The following is a 14,121-nucleotide window of genomic DNA, read 5'->3' as shown; positions in this document are numbered from 1 at the left end:
TTCATCAACAGCATCAGTCCCTTCTTTGTGTGAGACCAACAGGGAACTGGCCTGTAACGGAGTAGCATTTAGTAGGTCCTTTTCTTTAGATGGTACAAGGGGCACCACCCAATCCAGAGGAGAACATTCTGCTATTACTGTTTTTGGGTACAAGGTGATATCGTGTCCAGACAAGTTTTTGACCTCAAGTTTGAACTTGTTGTAGGACTCGGGCGTTATATCCACTATTTGATCATAGACGATTAGTCCGCCTGGAGTGGAATGTTGCTCAGAGCCCTCAATGAGAGCTTGAAACCTTTCACCTCTGGGTTTACTACGGCAAATGCCTTTCAAAGTACAAGTCGTACCTTGTTTCAAAATCACAGGTACTGTGCTGCAAAATGTTACATGCAGAACTTTAGCATGTTTCGCATGGACGTCAGTCTGTTTGCAACATTCTTCGTATGCTGCTGCCCAGTGAGTGTGGATAGGAAGAGTCTCCAAAAACATTGTCCCACCCCTCTTTCTGCAGTCTTGTAGCATAGGACGTAAAACATTTGTTCCAACAAGGAGAGAGAATTTTTCATTGTATGGCTGATCTGGGCTCACCAATGCTAATATGTTGAAACGTTGATCTGTGCCACACACATCTTTTGAGAACTGAACCTCGACTTCAATATAGCCTAGATAGGGAACCTTTTGTCCAGCTGCACCTTCAATGTCCAATATCTTATTGACAGAAAACAGTTCTCTGTGAGAGAGATACTGTGCATAAAATGACTGAGATATGATAGTCACCTGCGACCCTGTATCAATTAAACACTGGCACTGAGCTCTATCTAGCCAGGCTACACTGTCCCAAGATTCTCCAACAAGGCCGCGTGGGATCTGATCATCTGCTGTTACATTTGGGGTTTCATGCATGTGTTGGCCCAATGAGATGGAACTATTTTGACAGTGAGCTCCTGCATGTTCCTCAGCAGGAGCTCCTATCTGTTTAAAGACTGATCCCTCTCTGACCCCACTTGCTGATGGACAGTCTGCTGCTGATTTTGCCTAATCTGATGTTTCTCACACCATTTCTTTTGAACTAGGGCAGCGTTTGTTCTGTTGGTGCACTGTGACAACAAATGAGAATCCTCTCCACAGTTGTAGCAAAACTTTCCAATCTTTGTGCGACTTTCCGTAGGTGTACCTGAAACCGGTAAGGACATGGTGCTGCTTCTTGGTTTCTGCAAGGGTTTCCATCCAGCTTTGTCATTCCTGGGAAGGTGAGTGCTTTGCACTGATGCAACTTTCCTAAGCTCGGCCTCTAATTGATTGATCCTTTCTTCCAGTTGTTCCCTAGTATGAGCATCTAACCCCTTGGAGGCTTCATTGTTAGAGGGCTCAGATTAGTCATTAGCCAAATGTGTTTTGGTATGAACCTTGGTGAAGCTTCCTCCAAGGTGCCGCTTCCGACGCATTTCTCTTAGCTGACTTTCTTTCTCATAGCTTCTGACCTGAAACAACAGCTCTGAAAAGGTGGGAGCGCTTTTAGAGGGGTTTCTGAGTGTCTCTTTTAGGTGCAGTGTGGCTATTAAGGGGTCATCCCAGCAGCCTCTAAGAAACTGCTTTAATAACTGTGAATCGGCATCTTTTGTAGCTGCACCATGACTTTCAATGACTTCTTGCAGCAGAGTTTGGAGTCTACGCAGATAGTCAGATGCTCGTTCCCCACTGTTCTGATGGGTCTCTAGAAACTGTATATACAGTTCCTCCCCTCCTGTGACATTTCCATACACTTTGTCCAGTTCTTGGAGGTAAGCATTCGGCAGAGCTTGGGGACCTACTGAAAGAGCCACATTCAAAGCAGGGGTATATAAACTGTCCAATAGCATGCGGCGCTGCTGCCCTTCAGAAAGGGCGGAGTCATTTAATACTTGCTTAGCTCGAACTCGCCATATGCCATAGTCCACTTCAGCAGCAGGCTTTGGGGAATTTCCTGAGAATGGTCGTAACTCACGTGCAGCTGCAGTGCATCCCTGTCTCACAATGTGTTCCACAATGACTTTCTGGACATTGGTGGGTAGAGGATTGACCACCAAGTTTTCGTGAGTAGAGGTGGTTGGATGCTTAACTTCACAACTAACAGCTGGACTTGAGTAACCAAATGCTGTGATTTAAAACCAGCAGCAGGGGTGGATGTTGCAGGCAAAGAGTAGTCATTCCAGGCAAACAACACTGGAACGGCTCCTTCTTTCAAACGCTGTCGTCCACCTTGAATTACATCTGTGGAGACGAAGTGTCTACTACATACTGTTGTCGTCCTCTTAATTACAAGATTATCACGTCGTACATTACGGATCCATATTTTTCTTAAGGTTTCATCCTTAAGGAAATGGTGAAAGCTTATGGCTGAATTGAACTTCCCTGACATCACGCATCCAGGTAAGCAGCAGAAATCACTGTTTGGATGATCCCACTTCTGGTATTTGTCTTGAAAAATACTTTTTTTTTTTTTTTTAATCTACGAACTAATCAAATAAAATGAGCTCAAAGAACGTGTTTCACGTTACTACTGTTGTGTCACCCGTGTTCTGCGGAAAAGCGGAAGTGCGCAGACCCGTTTTCCGGTTTGGTCACGTGAGGTTCCGCATAACCCTCATATCTTGCCAATCCTTCTATAGGAGGAGACCCTTGGAGGTTAAAAAAAAATATGATAAAATCAAGTAACACCTAAATAAATATACTGTTGTTAAATTTTCGAAGTACTGATTTTATCTTGGGAGGAAATTTTGATTATCTGTCCACTAAATTGGACATCATGCATTGCTGGTTATATTTCAACAACAATTCATTCTATTACCAGAACTTTGTTTTTATTGTAAATAATATAGTTGCAGTACCTTTTTGGCTGTAAATCAATCTATCCGAAGTGAAAAATGCAAACAGATGCCATGATGCTGCATGCACCGGAAAGACCAAATACATCTGCATGCACTACAGGATAGTGAAGAAAATCCCATCCACATCAAATGAGGATGATTCTAGTAGCAGTGATAAAGAATGGCTGCCAGAAAAAGAAGGATTAGCCAGTGCTAGTAGTAGTGACAGTGAAACTGAGGATGCTGAGGGAGTTGAGGGTGAGGATGTACCACATAATTCCCCCAGCTCACCGAAGTTGAAAAATGCAAACAGATGCCATGATGCTGCATGCAGAGGAAAGACCAAATACATCTGCATGCAGTGTCTTGTGCCTTTGTGCCCTGGGTGCTTTGCTAATTTTCATAGAAGACAGACTTGGTGAACTGATGCACAAGTCAGTAAACCAGACCATACAGCTGAATTCATCTAAAATTGTGTTTAGAGAGCCACTGACAATATTTTTGATAGAATATACAGGTCAACAAGGGGCAGTAGGGAGGGGATGACAAGCCAAAAGTTGGTGGCTGAATGAGGGATGAAGGGAAGGATGGAGAGAGGAAGAGATGACATGAATGAGGTGTGGGGTTTAGTGATTTTGCAATGCATTGAGCAGTGTTAGAAACTGTTAAAATTTATAAACACTAGTAACAAAATTTGAACAATCATTTCATAGTTTTGGCATATAATTTTTTGTTCTGTTTTGTAAAATTATTTATTCACTTTAAAAACTCAGACGCATGCAGTCCACCTGAGTGGACAAGTGAAGAACTCATTGAAAACTGCAAGTAAAAAAAAAAACAAGTTTAGTTTTTGTCTTTTTATGCCCAAAGAGTAATAAAAACACTGAGGAAAAAAATCTTGACAGTGGCTTTCTTAATTCATGCATTAAAGGGTTAAAAATTGTTTTGTGGGTTTGAAAAATATTTGATTGCACAGTGTGAATTTGTAATGACTGCCCACTGGGAGCTGTGTGTGTGATGTGATGATTGTTGTTAATCTGAGACACCCCCACTCCAATGAATCTATTGATCGATCTGCGCGCCATTGCTCCACATAGAGAGAACCATCCATTCTCTGAGGTTTATGTTCGTTATTTATGGCTTGGTGCCCACACTCGGCCTGTTTCTCTGTTTGCCGGTGGGTTATTTAATGGAGTAATAAAAATGTGCACAGTCACAGAGAGCCATCAGGTTCACTGGTATGTTAGGGGAAGCATATCAGCAGCTCCTACTCTTCACAACTAGGGCTTTGTTTTTCTCCCAGTAATGCCATGTATCACATTTACATTTCTATCTGTGTCAAAATCGAATGTGCTGTATTGGCACGGCCATAATGAAGGCAAACCAGTGTGATAGAAGGGTGACGGTTTACACCGATTCATTATCTATCCTGCTTATCTTGTAGAGAGTTGTGGGGGGGCTGGAGCCGATGAGTGAGAGGCAGGGGACACCCTGGACAAGTTGGCAGTTTATCACAGAGCTGACAGACAACTGCTCTCATTTGCCCCTGTGCATAGCTTAGTATCAAGCTAACCTGCAGGTTTGAACCGAAAGCCTTCTTGCTGTGAGGCGACAGTGTTAACTACTGCTCACTGTGCCACCCCAGGGTTACAGTTTAAGAATGCTAATTCATTAATTGCAATTAAAAAAAATACAACAAATGGTTATATATACTGCAACACAAACATTTTCTTCCTCTTTGGATGTGCTTAATAAACACTACAATATACTGCAGTGCTCAGATGCAAATCTCAAAATGCATTTTCTGTTTGAGATCTCTTATTATTAACTTCCTTTATAATATCCATATTTACTAGGACTCAGTTGCACCATTTTAAAGATCACTTAGCCTGATTGAAATGCTAATGTTAGCTTATGTTGCTAATATAGTAGTCTGTAGAGTAAAAGGACTGGATATGACTGACATACTGAATAAGACACACAAAATGCTGTTTAATATGTAAATTAGTTCCTTTGTAAATAGGATTTCCAAAAGGAAAAACTACAACTCAAATTAGCTACAAATGTTATGTGAGCAACATGAAAAAATTGGTTAGCAGAATCTGGACCATAGTGATGGACTTGATGGTACATGTCAGTTGATTGTACTCCATCACTGGCTGCTGTCAGACAACTGTAATTTTAGCAACTAAGCTGTGTTACATTGCATTGTGGGGTTGCTTGCAGAGTACCATGGATACTATACAGCGCATACATTTGACACCAACCATCCAAATAAAATTAAAATGAGTGTGGTTTTGACACAGCCATGTTTTTATTCTATTTTATAAATAGTTTTCTGACGGTATTTATTCACTGATGTGTCTGACGTTGGTCATATCCATTAGCCTTTTTGTTTTATTCATCATGGCTGATCATTTCCCCTGCAGGTCTGAAATATTAATATCGGGCTCTTGAACTGCTGGGCTACATTTTTTTTGTGTTTGTTAACTGAGTGGGTGTGTCAGTGCATATCTGGATGACTGTGTATGAGAGAGAGAATGAGGAGAAACCTCACTTCAAAAAGGCTCTAACAAGGCTGAAATTAAAGAAAACAGGTACAGGAGGAAGACAGATAAAGAAGCAGTAGGGGAGAGCCTCAGATTAATTCATCCTGCCACTGTGGAAGAGGGGGAGTCAAATATTAAGTCACGTTTTCAGTGAAGCAGCCTGAAGTCCAAACGCTTTCATAGATTTCTCACTATGCACCTCTCTCTCTCTCTCTCTGCTGTCAGTGGTTTCGTCATTAGTTTTTGTCTCCTTTGCTTTTCCTGTCTCTCTTCCTCCTTTAATCCGCCTCACTCGTCTTCACCTTCCCTCACGATTTCTAAGCCCGCCTGTCTGTCTCTCTCCCTCTCTGTCTTATAAATATGCATCATTTCAACTAGACCACTGAGTGTTCCAGGAAAGCCTCAAAAAAGCGATGAGGAAATGTGAGGGCTCTTGGCTCTCCTGGAGGCTGTGGTGTTCATGGCAAACGGATTAGCTAAAAACAAAGCATTATGGGATGTGGTGTAGGAGGGGCTTATGTGACGAACTCCACCTACTCTTAGTTACACAGGAACCTGACCTAAATTGCCCGCTGTGTTGCTATAGAAACAAAAACACTTTTCAAGTATGTGTGTATGTGTGTGCATGTTGGTTTTTATCTTTATCTGGAAGAAAAAAGCTTGCTCTCCTGGTCAGCTCCGTTACAGTAAAATGTTTGACACAGGGTTGTGCGACACGCTGTTGTTCATTCCTTTGCCCTAGAAATCAGGTCTATATACAACTAATTTGCTCTAAAATATAATAGTGACCTATTGAGGAAATGTTCTTAATCTACTGTTACTGAACATATCAGTAAAATGTAATTTTTTTGTCAAAGCAGTGGAATCATTAGGCCAGATTATTCTGGCTTCAGCCTAGGTTTGGTTGCTTAAACCTAACCAGAGAGGCAAAAAATAAGGAGAAACTATACTAAATAGGTGAAATCATGAATACTACAGTGACAGACTCAAAGGGGCTTTCCTGAACTGTTTAATTCAGTTCAATTTCATTTTATTTGTCTACCACCAAATCACAACAAAAGTCATCTCTGGACACTTTAGAGTAAAATCTAGACCTTAATATTATAGAGGGGAAAAACCCAACCTAACTGTTCTCCTCTTCTCCTACACTGATTCGCTGAACTGAAGAGCCAATTGGTGGTTTTTTTCCTAGATAAGTCTGCAGCCCATTCAACATGTTGAATCAGCTGAAAAGCCACCGACAGGGTCCGACTAGTGCCAGTGGTGCGGGACACACCACAAATATAAGCCCTGGCAGATGCTCACCGTTTCCCCGGTGGTGGCTGACCATTGGCTGTGACACACCAAGCCAGCAGCCAGCCGTCGGCCACCACCGGGAAAACGGTGAGCATCTGCTGGGGCTCATATTGGTCGTGAAATTGACCTTTACATGGTAGATTTTATTATGTGTCAGCAGTATCATCTTGCCTGTAAATCTTTTAGGTCACCGGTGTTTTGTGTGTCCACATGCATACTCACCCCTGCACAGATAACTGCTCCATTCTGACTTTCCAGGTGTTCCATTAAGTTGCTGTTTGTCTGTGTTAGTCAGGGCCCAGAGATGGGCTGTGAGAGGAAAAAAGGGGGCAAATTGCTTCTGCTGAGATTGATTAGTTTAGCTTTTTTGATTGTTTTCCTGCAGTCTGTGTCAACAGCAACAGTTGGGCGCATATGTTTAGACCTAAGCAGGTGTTTAATTTCCTTTCATTGTACGCATTTGGATATGAAATCAGTTTGCATATCTTCATGCACATTTGGATATGAAATCAGTTTGCATATTTCCATGCTCCCTCCCCAACTCCTACTGCAAGTAGCACCCTGCATGCCAAGACTGAATGTTTAAATCAAGGCATTCTGTCTTCTGTAGAGTTTTCAGGTTTATTGTGTAACAGGGGATTCGGTGACGTCACTACTTCAGTCCTACACCTCTGCTTCTATTTTCCTACACACACATAAGCACTTGGGGGGGAGCTCCAATTCCTCTATGACTCATCTTTGCTCCTGTCTGACGCAAGAGCATGACTGGGTCCCTACACTCTCCAACGCCCCCTCACAGTCACACAACCACACACCTCCCTGTCTCTCCTGGACACTGAAACATGGGTGGATCACTATGTTTTACCTCCCACCATCCTGTACTTATCTTTTGCTTTGCAGTTCTACCCGTCTGTCTACCTCTGTCCTTTTTGTCATTTCTTGCTGTTTTACCTCTGATCACCTTCACTATTGTTATCTAAAGCTGCAGCTCCTGTGTGTGTTTGCTTCTTACTGACTATCCACTATAGTGTCTTCTCTATATGCTGCCACCAGACTTCTCCTCTCCCACCTCAGCTTGTGTATATTCCTTTATGGCTCTATTACTTCTCTCCTTTTTGTGTATTTATTTGTCTTATTTTCTCCCTCCCTGACATTTTTATCTCCTCTCCTCCCTCCTGTCTCCATCTCTCTCCTTCTCCCCTTCTCTCTTTCTTGTACAGCCTCGGCATACTAAACACAAGTTCTTTGATTACTTTTCTTCCTGAGAAATGCTGGCTACAACTCTTGGGCTCACCACTACTGCCTTTGCCTGTTGTCATGACTACAGCCTCGCGCTTAGCTTTACTGAGAAAGGGTGAAAGAAAAGAGGAGGAGGAGGAGGAGGAAGAGGGAGGGTGCTGTGTGTCATCATCAGCGATAATGCAAAAGATAGCCACGGAGTAGAGACCTTAATCTTTTTAATTTGATTCCATAGTTATTCCAATTTGATCTGTGTTCAGAAAAAGGCTAATGAAGAGTCAGTTCTCTATATACTTGGAATACAGATTGATTGTGGCCATGTGGATTTTGAGTTTTTGATGTTATTAATGTTGTGACTTTGTGCTCATATCATGACATGTTTTCTGCATATGGGGAAGCTGTATTTAGGAATATCTAATAGGTAAAGTCTCTCATCAAGAGGGGCAGGGACAATATACCTGGAGCTTTCTAATACTGGGAAGCCACTGTCATGTATATAATATTTTTTATTATTTTGTAAAATATACTAATAATTATATAACATGGAAACTATGAGATGACCTTGATCCTAAAATACAAACTTCATCACAAACTAAAATTTTGTATGTATATAACTACACTGAGCATTTTTCCAGACTTATTAATACAGCTATATTTAAAGACTTGTTTCGCTATCAAAAATTATATGAATAAATCACTGTTATTACTGAATTATACATCAATCAAATGGCCTCTAGCTCATTGTTATCTTCCTAATTGTTATTTGTCCAAAGCAGTGATTTTTATTGTCACTGAATGGCTCCTTCATCCTTCTTCCTCCCTTCCTCCCTCCTCCCCTAAGTCTTTTGTCACTCACTCATGTGAATTTGTCACTGTGGAAAAAGGGCAGGAAAAAAGGACGGTCACTATCACTCAATCAGTAATATTTATTATTGTAGATTTCTGCCTTTTGGAAAGCTGACAGATTGCTGTACACAAGGGGAAAAAATACGTGGCTGTCTCTTGTATCCCTGAGTTATCTTGACACCCACAGTAGAGCTGCTAGATGTCCCTTCAACACACACACACACACACACACACACACACAATACATACATTCTCAGACTTCCTTTTAGAAATACAGCTGCATTTCCCTCTTGCAGAGAAGCCCGTTATACCTCCCTCTAAGTAAGGTGCATGCATGTACTGTATTACATCCCAATGACCTACACTTCCTGCAGTATTAATAGACTTATTCTATATAGTACTGTATAATACATATTGTGTGACCCTTCACTCTGTGTTATACTGATTATATCAGGCTCAAAATGTGTCAGTAAAACAGTCTTATAATGCTGTAGTTTGCATCTTGCTTGACACAATGTATATACTGTATTGTTTTGCAAACTGAACACGTGGGACTAGGCAGACTGTTTGCAGTTTGCAAAAAACAGCCTCATGTTCATTTCATGGTATAATATTTCAGAAATATTTAATGTTTTATACATTCCTCAAAAGGGGTACAATGGATGTGGGGTGCTTATTTGACTAAGATATATTACAACTATAAAATATATAAAACAGCAAATTCAGCTACCTGTCAATTACCTAAAGATCTGTATTTCGACATAGCTGCTGCTAATCTGTTATCCATTTGACCTTTATTCTGCCCGTGATGTCGCTGCCTTCTGCTCGCTCCAAAAGACCTATCTATTTAAGCAGGTGTTTATTACCAGTACTGACTAGGTACCTATTGTGTGTTTTCTTTTGTAAAGCACTTTGTAACTATAGAAATAAATTTTATTCAATATTTCATTGGCAAAATCTCCAGTAAAGAAAACAGGAGACACACACGCTTGTGTGTCTTAGAGTATTCTAACAGGTTTTAAAAAATGACAAATTGTCTGTTATATTACATATTATAGTGCGACTATATAATATTTTGTACATTTTCAAATGCCACTATGTTGTTTATTGGTGTAATTTTAAAATGTGTTTGTGGTCTTTGTGTGAGATGTCTCGTTAGCAAGGTAGGACGAGCAGAAATTAAAAACAAACACCTGCTTAAGAAAGGAATAGGGGAAAAAAAAATCACACTGTAAAAATAACTTTACAACAACTACTCTATATTGGCTCTCAGGGACAAAAAATAATGAAGCAATTATCTTAATTTATTTTACTCACGGCATGACATAAACTCACCTAAAGAAGCATGCTACTTAGTCTCCCTCTCTGTCACTTCAGTTACATACACTATGGCATCACAGTGAGCTATACACTGCTACATGTATATTTATTTTCACTGCACTGTGCTCAGTTAATTGACCCACCACAGCAACCTACTGTGCTGCAACTCTGCCGGGGTCCGTCAGTTATGCCCATGCAGGGGAGGAGCAGAGGAGGACCCATGCAGCAGGGAGGGGGGAGGCTAAAAAAGGGCCAGAAAAGATATCGACACATACACCTACCCTGTAGTAGTCAGTGCTGTAGACGTCTCTGGACATGCCAAAGTCTCCGATCTTTACCAGCAGGTTCTCACCCACCAGGCAGTTCCTGATGAATCACAAACGTGACCTTAAAAAGTATAACTGTCAGCTGGAAATGTTTTACACTGTTAATGAATTGAGGCTTTGGTGCAGTTCAGTTAAGAAATAGCACTTTATTGTTTCATTGTAACAACATACATCTTAATATGAAAATCTCCAATTAGTATAAGCGCAGTGTAAGGCAAATAGCTGTTGATCATAAGTCAAAAGCGCTAAGAGCCAAATGAGTAGCCAGTAGAGAAAATAAGATCAGTAAAACAGTAGATATCTATGGTTTAAAGCATCTCTTTTGTCTTTTGGTGTTTAAAAATGTTCATAAACACTTTACTGTGTGCAGTCATGGTTTAGTCCAGTCACTAAAGTCTGAGTGCAGTCTCGAGTCCCCAGCATTGGAATCCGAGTCAGTCCAAGTCACAAAAGAGTTGAGGCCCCTGTTACTCAAGTGGGAGTCATCAAGGGCTACATTAAACCCAACTGATGCAGCTCTTACCATTTTAGATTCCATACTTCCTAACAGTGTATTGCATCACCATATTGCTCAGCAATTTGATATGTACAAATCATTTAGAAAAAGGCAGAGTGTACGCTTCAATGGAAGTGTGCCGGACACAGCATGGTGTGGGTGAACAGGTTTTAATATCAATATCTTAAGCCAAATTTTTAAGGCCTATTACCAAAAAAAAAGTCTGAGTTGTTGTGTCCCACTTCCAAGTCCGAATGCAGTCAATGCAAAGTCCAAGTGGAGGCATGAGTCCTTAAAATCTGGACTCTGTTGGACTCAAGTACTACAACACTGGCAGTCATCAAGCTAGGCACTATGACTGTTGGTTTATGCATTTATAAATTCGGCTCAAATGACAAAACACATTTGTCAAGTCTAACCAAATACAAAAATTTCAAGGATGATCAAAAGAAACACTGTTGATTAGCTGGTATTTATAATAAGGTGACAAACCTGGTGGCCAAGTCGCGATGCACAAAGTGCTGTGATGCCAGGTAGACCATGCCCGATGCTATCTGCTGGGCAATATGCAGCATCTGAGACTGGGTCAGCTCCACTGGTCTGGTGGTCTGGCCATCTGCCATCAGAACTGCATCTGGACCGTGAGCCCTGTGAGCAAACAGGTGGAAAGTTGTCAGCTGAGCCCTGTTGTTATTTGTTGGAATTCTGTAATTTGTGTTTTCTGTGTAGTGTTGCTAGCTGTCAGCTTTGCATCAACCATGTAAAATACAGTGCTAATGTGTCCTTCAAAGAGAGAACATTTAGAAGATTAAATAGGATTTTTAGTCTTCGCACATGAAATATCTGCAGTACAACCTTGTTTGTTTATCAACCCTTCTGTTTTTCATGAAGGCCTTTTTAAAAAAGGCTTTGACAGCTGCTGTTGTGATGACATTTTTATATGACAAAGAAAAGAGCCATGCCTGAGGAACTTGTTGAGGTCGCCGTGTTTCATGTACTCAAACACCATGATGAGAGGGTCGCTCTCCACACAGACTCCGTAGAAAGTGACAATGTGTTCATGTTGAAGGTTGGTCAGCAGCTCAGCCTCACGGTGGAAATCCTTCCTGGCATTTTCACTGGCCTCTTTAAGTGTCTGTACACACACCAAGTGACATTTTAATAGACTAACAAATGAAAAACTCACACATTATGCCATGTACACTATTGCCAATTAGTCATTTTGACAGTACACCAAGACTGCTGCCATTTTATTTTTTGGCTGTTGGCCACTATGAAAAAAGTACAAGTGTCTTGCCTTGTAAAAGTGAGTTACATCAACTCAATACACTGTGAAACTTCTAGCACAGAGCAAGGACTGACACAGTGGCAGAGACATTTTATATTAATGTCATTACAAGGAACAACACTGTTTATATCCATTAAATTGCCTGGTTCCCTTTGAAACTAATCTTTGTCTCCCTTCCATGAATCAGGAAAAATGTCAGGGAGGCTGTATAACACAAGCATTTGGAACAAAGACAAAAAAAAGAATGTGTGTGAAAGATGGAGAGAGAGAGAAAGAGAGTTGCAGGAAATGAAAGTGATACAAGGTCTATATTCATTTCACATCTAAAGAACAAAAATATAGAATATTCTTTTTGTCCTACATGAATAATTGATTGCCTTCCTACAGCATATGACATGGATATACATTTGCCTTCCACCTTGTGTGCGTGTGTGTGCATCTGACCAACACAGATAGAAGCTCCTATTACAAATATAGGTCTAAAGGACAAGAAGAAGTAAGTAAGAAAGCTCAGGAAGGAAAAAATGACCTGTGGCCTTTTATCCATACTGAGATGCCAGAAAATGAGTTGGACTGTAACTCCACCCACCTACAGTATATTCCAGTCATGTATCATGAAATAGAGGTTTGGTCATGTACATTATGTACTGTTATGTGATACTGCGTGATGATGATGACGATGATGCAGTGGATTATAACAGCGTACAGATGCTGTATGAAAGCCTCGCTCTCGTAGTATGAAATGTGATAGCAGACATGTATGGGAAATCTGGGTTGGCTGAGTGGAATGACTTTCCTCTGATGAGTTCTTACATGCTGAGAGTGGTAGCCTGTCTTTGTAAGACCTTTCAGTTTAGATAACTAAATTGGTTCTTTCTTAAAAAGTAAGATAAACGTTAAGACGAGATCATATGATCAAATGTGAGGGTCCTCTTGAAAAAAATTACAAAGCAACAAAGACAAAGCAAATGGAGTAGAATAAACATCAGCCTCATCCTCACAACCTAGTCTTGTTCTTATAGCAGTCTATAACTTATCTATAAATCATGATTAATTTATTAATAAAGCCATTCCCAGCTTACAAACCTTAACAAAGGTGCTAAAATGCTTATCAGCCTCTATATAGTGTATGTCTACTTTTGTTTTTTGTTTTTTTTTTCTATATTTGGGTGATGATCTACCGAAGCCTAAGTACATTTACAAACCCAATTCCAAAAAAGTTGGGACACTGTACAAAATGTGAATAAAAACAGAATGCAATGATGTGGAAATTTCAAATTTCAATATTTTATTCAGAATACAACATAGCTGACACATCAAATGTTGAAACTGAGAAAATGCATAATTTTAAGGGAAAAATAAGGTGATTTTAAATTTCATGGCATCAACACATCTCAAAAAAGTTGGGACAAGGCCATGTTCACCACTGTGTGGAATCCCCTCTTCTTTTTATCACAGTCTGCAAACGTCTGGGGACTGAGGAGACAAGTTGCTCAAGTTTAGGAATAGGAATGTTGTCCCATTCTTGTCTAATACAGGCTTCCAGTTGTTCAACTGTCTTAGGTCTTCTTTGTCACATCTTCCTCTTTATGATGCGCCAAATGTTTTCTATGGGTGACAGATCTGGACTGCAGGCTGGCCATTTCAGTACCTGGATCTTTCTTCTACGCAGCCATGATGTTGTAATTGATGCAGTATGTGGTCTGGCATTGTCCTGTTGGAAGATGCAAGGTCTTCCCTGAAAGACGACGTCTGGATGGGAGCATATGTTGTTCTAGAACTTGGACATACCTTTCAGCATTGATGGTGCCTTTCCAGATGTGTAAGCTGCCCATGCCACACGCACTCATGCAACCCCATACCATCAGAGATGCAGGCTTCTGAACCGAGCGCTGATAACAACTTGGGTTGTCCT

At 40.7% G+C, this 14,121-nt stretch overlaps 1 protein-coding gene across 2 annotated transcripts in view; it reads right to left on the bottom strand.

Annotated features, from left to right (window-relative positions):
- ntrk2a (neurotrophic tyrosine kinase, receptor, type 2a) overlaps window positions 1-14,121 on the bottom strand; it is a 100,455-nt gene that overhangs the window by 11,418 nt on the left and 74,916 nt on the right. Inside the window, exons 16-18 of one of the 2 annotated variants that reach the window (XM_020602555.1) lie at window positions 11,881-12,053; window positions 11,411-11,566; window positions 10,372-10,462 (exon numbers count right to left, since the gene is read on the bottom strand). In XM_020602555.1, coding sequence (XP_020458211.1) covers window positions 10,372-10,462; window positions 11,411-11,566; window positions 11,881-12,053 — 420 coding nt within the window. The remainder of the gene's footprint in view (window positions 1-10,371; window positions 10,463-11,410; window positions 11,567-11,880; window positions 12,054-14,121) is intronic. The other variant, XM_020602556.1, reaches the window with a different exon arrangement.

The sequence above is a fragment of the Monopterus albus genome, unplaced genomic scaffold, assembly GCF_001952655.1.
Source record: "Monopterus albus unplaced genomic scaffold, M_albus_1.0 scaffold56.1, whole genome shotgun sequence".
Classification (NCBI taxonomy): domain Eukaryota; kingdom Metazoa; phylum Chordata; class Actinopteri; order Synbranchiformes; family Synbranchidae; genus Monopterus; species Monopterus albus.
Note: the sequence above shows the minus strand (reverse complement) of the source record. Positions and strands in the feature narration are given on the sequence as shown.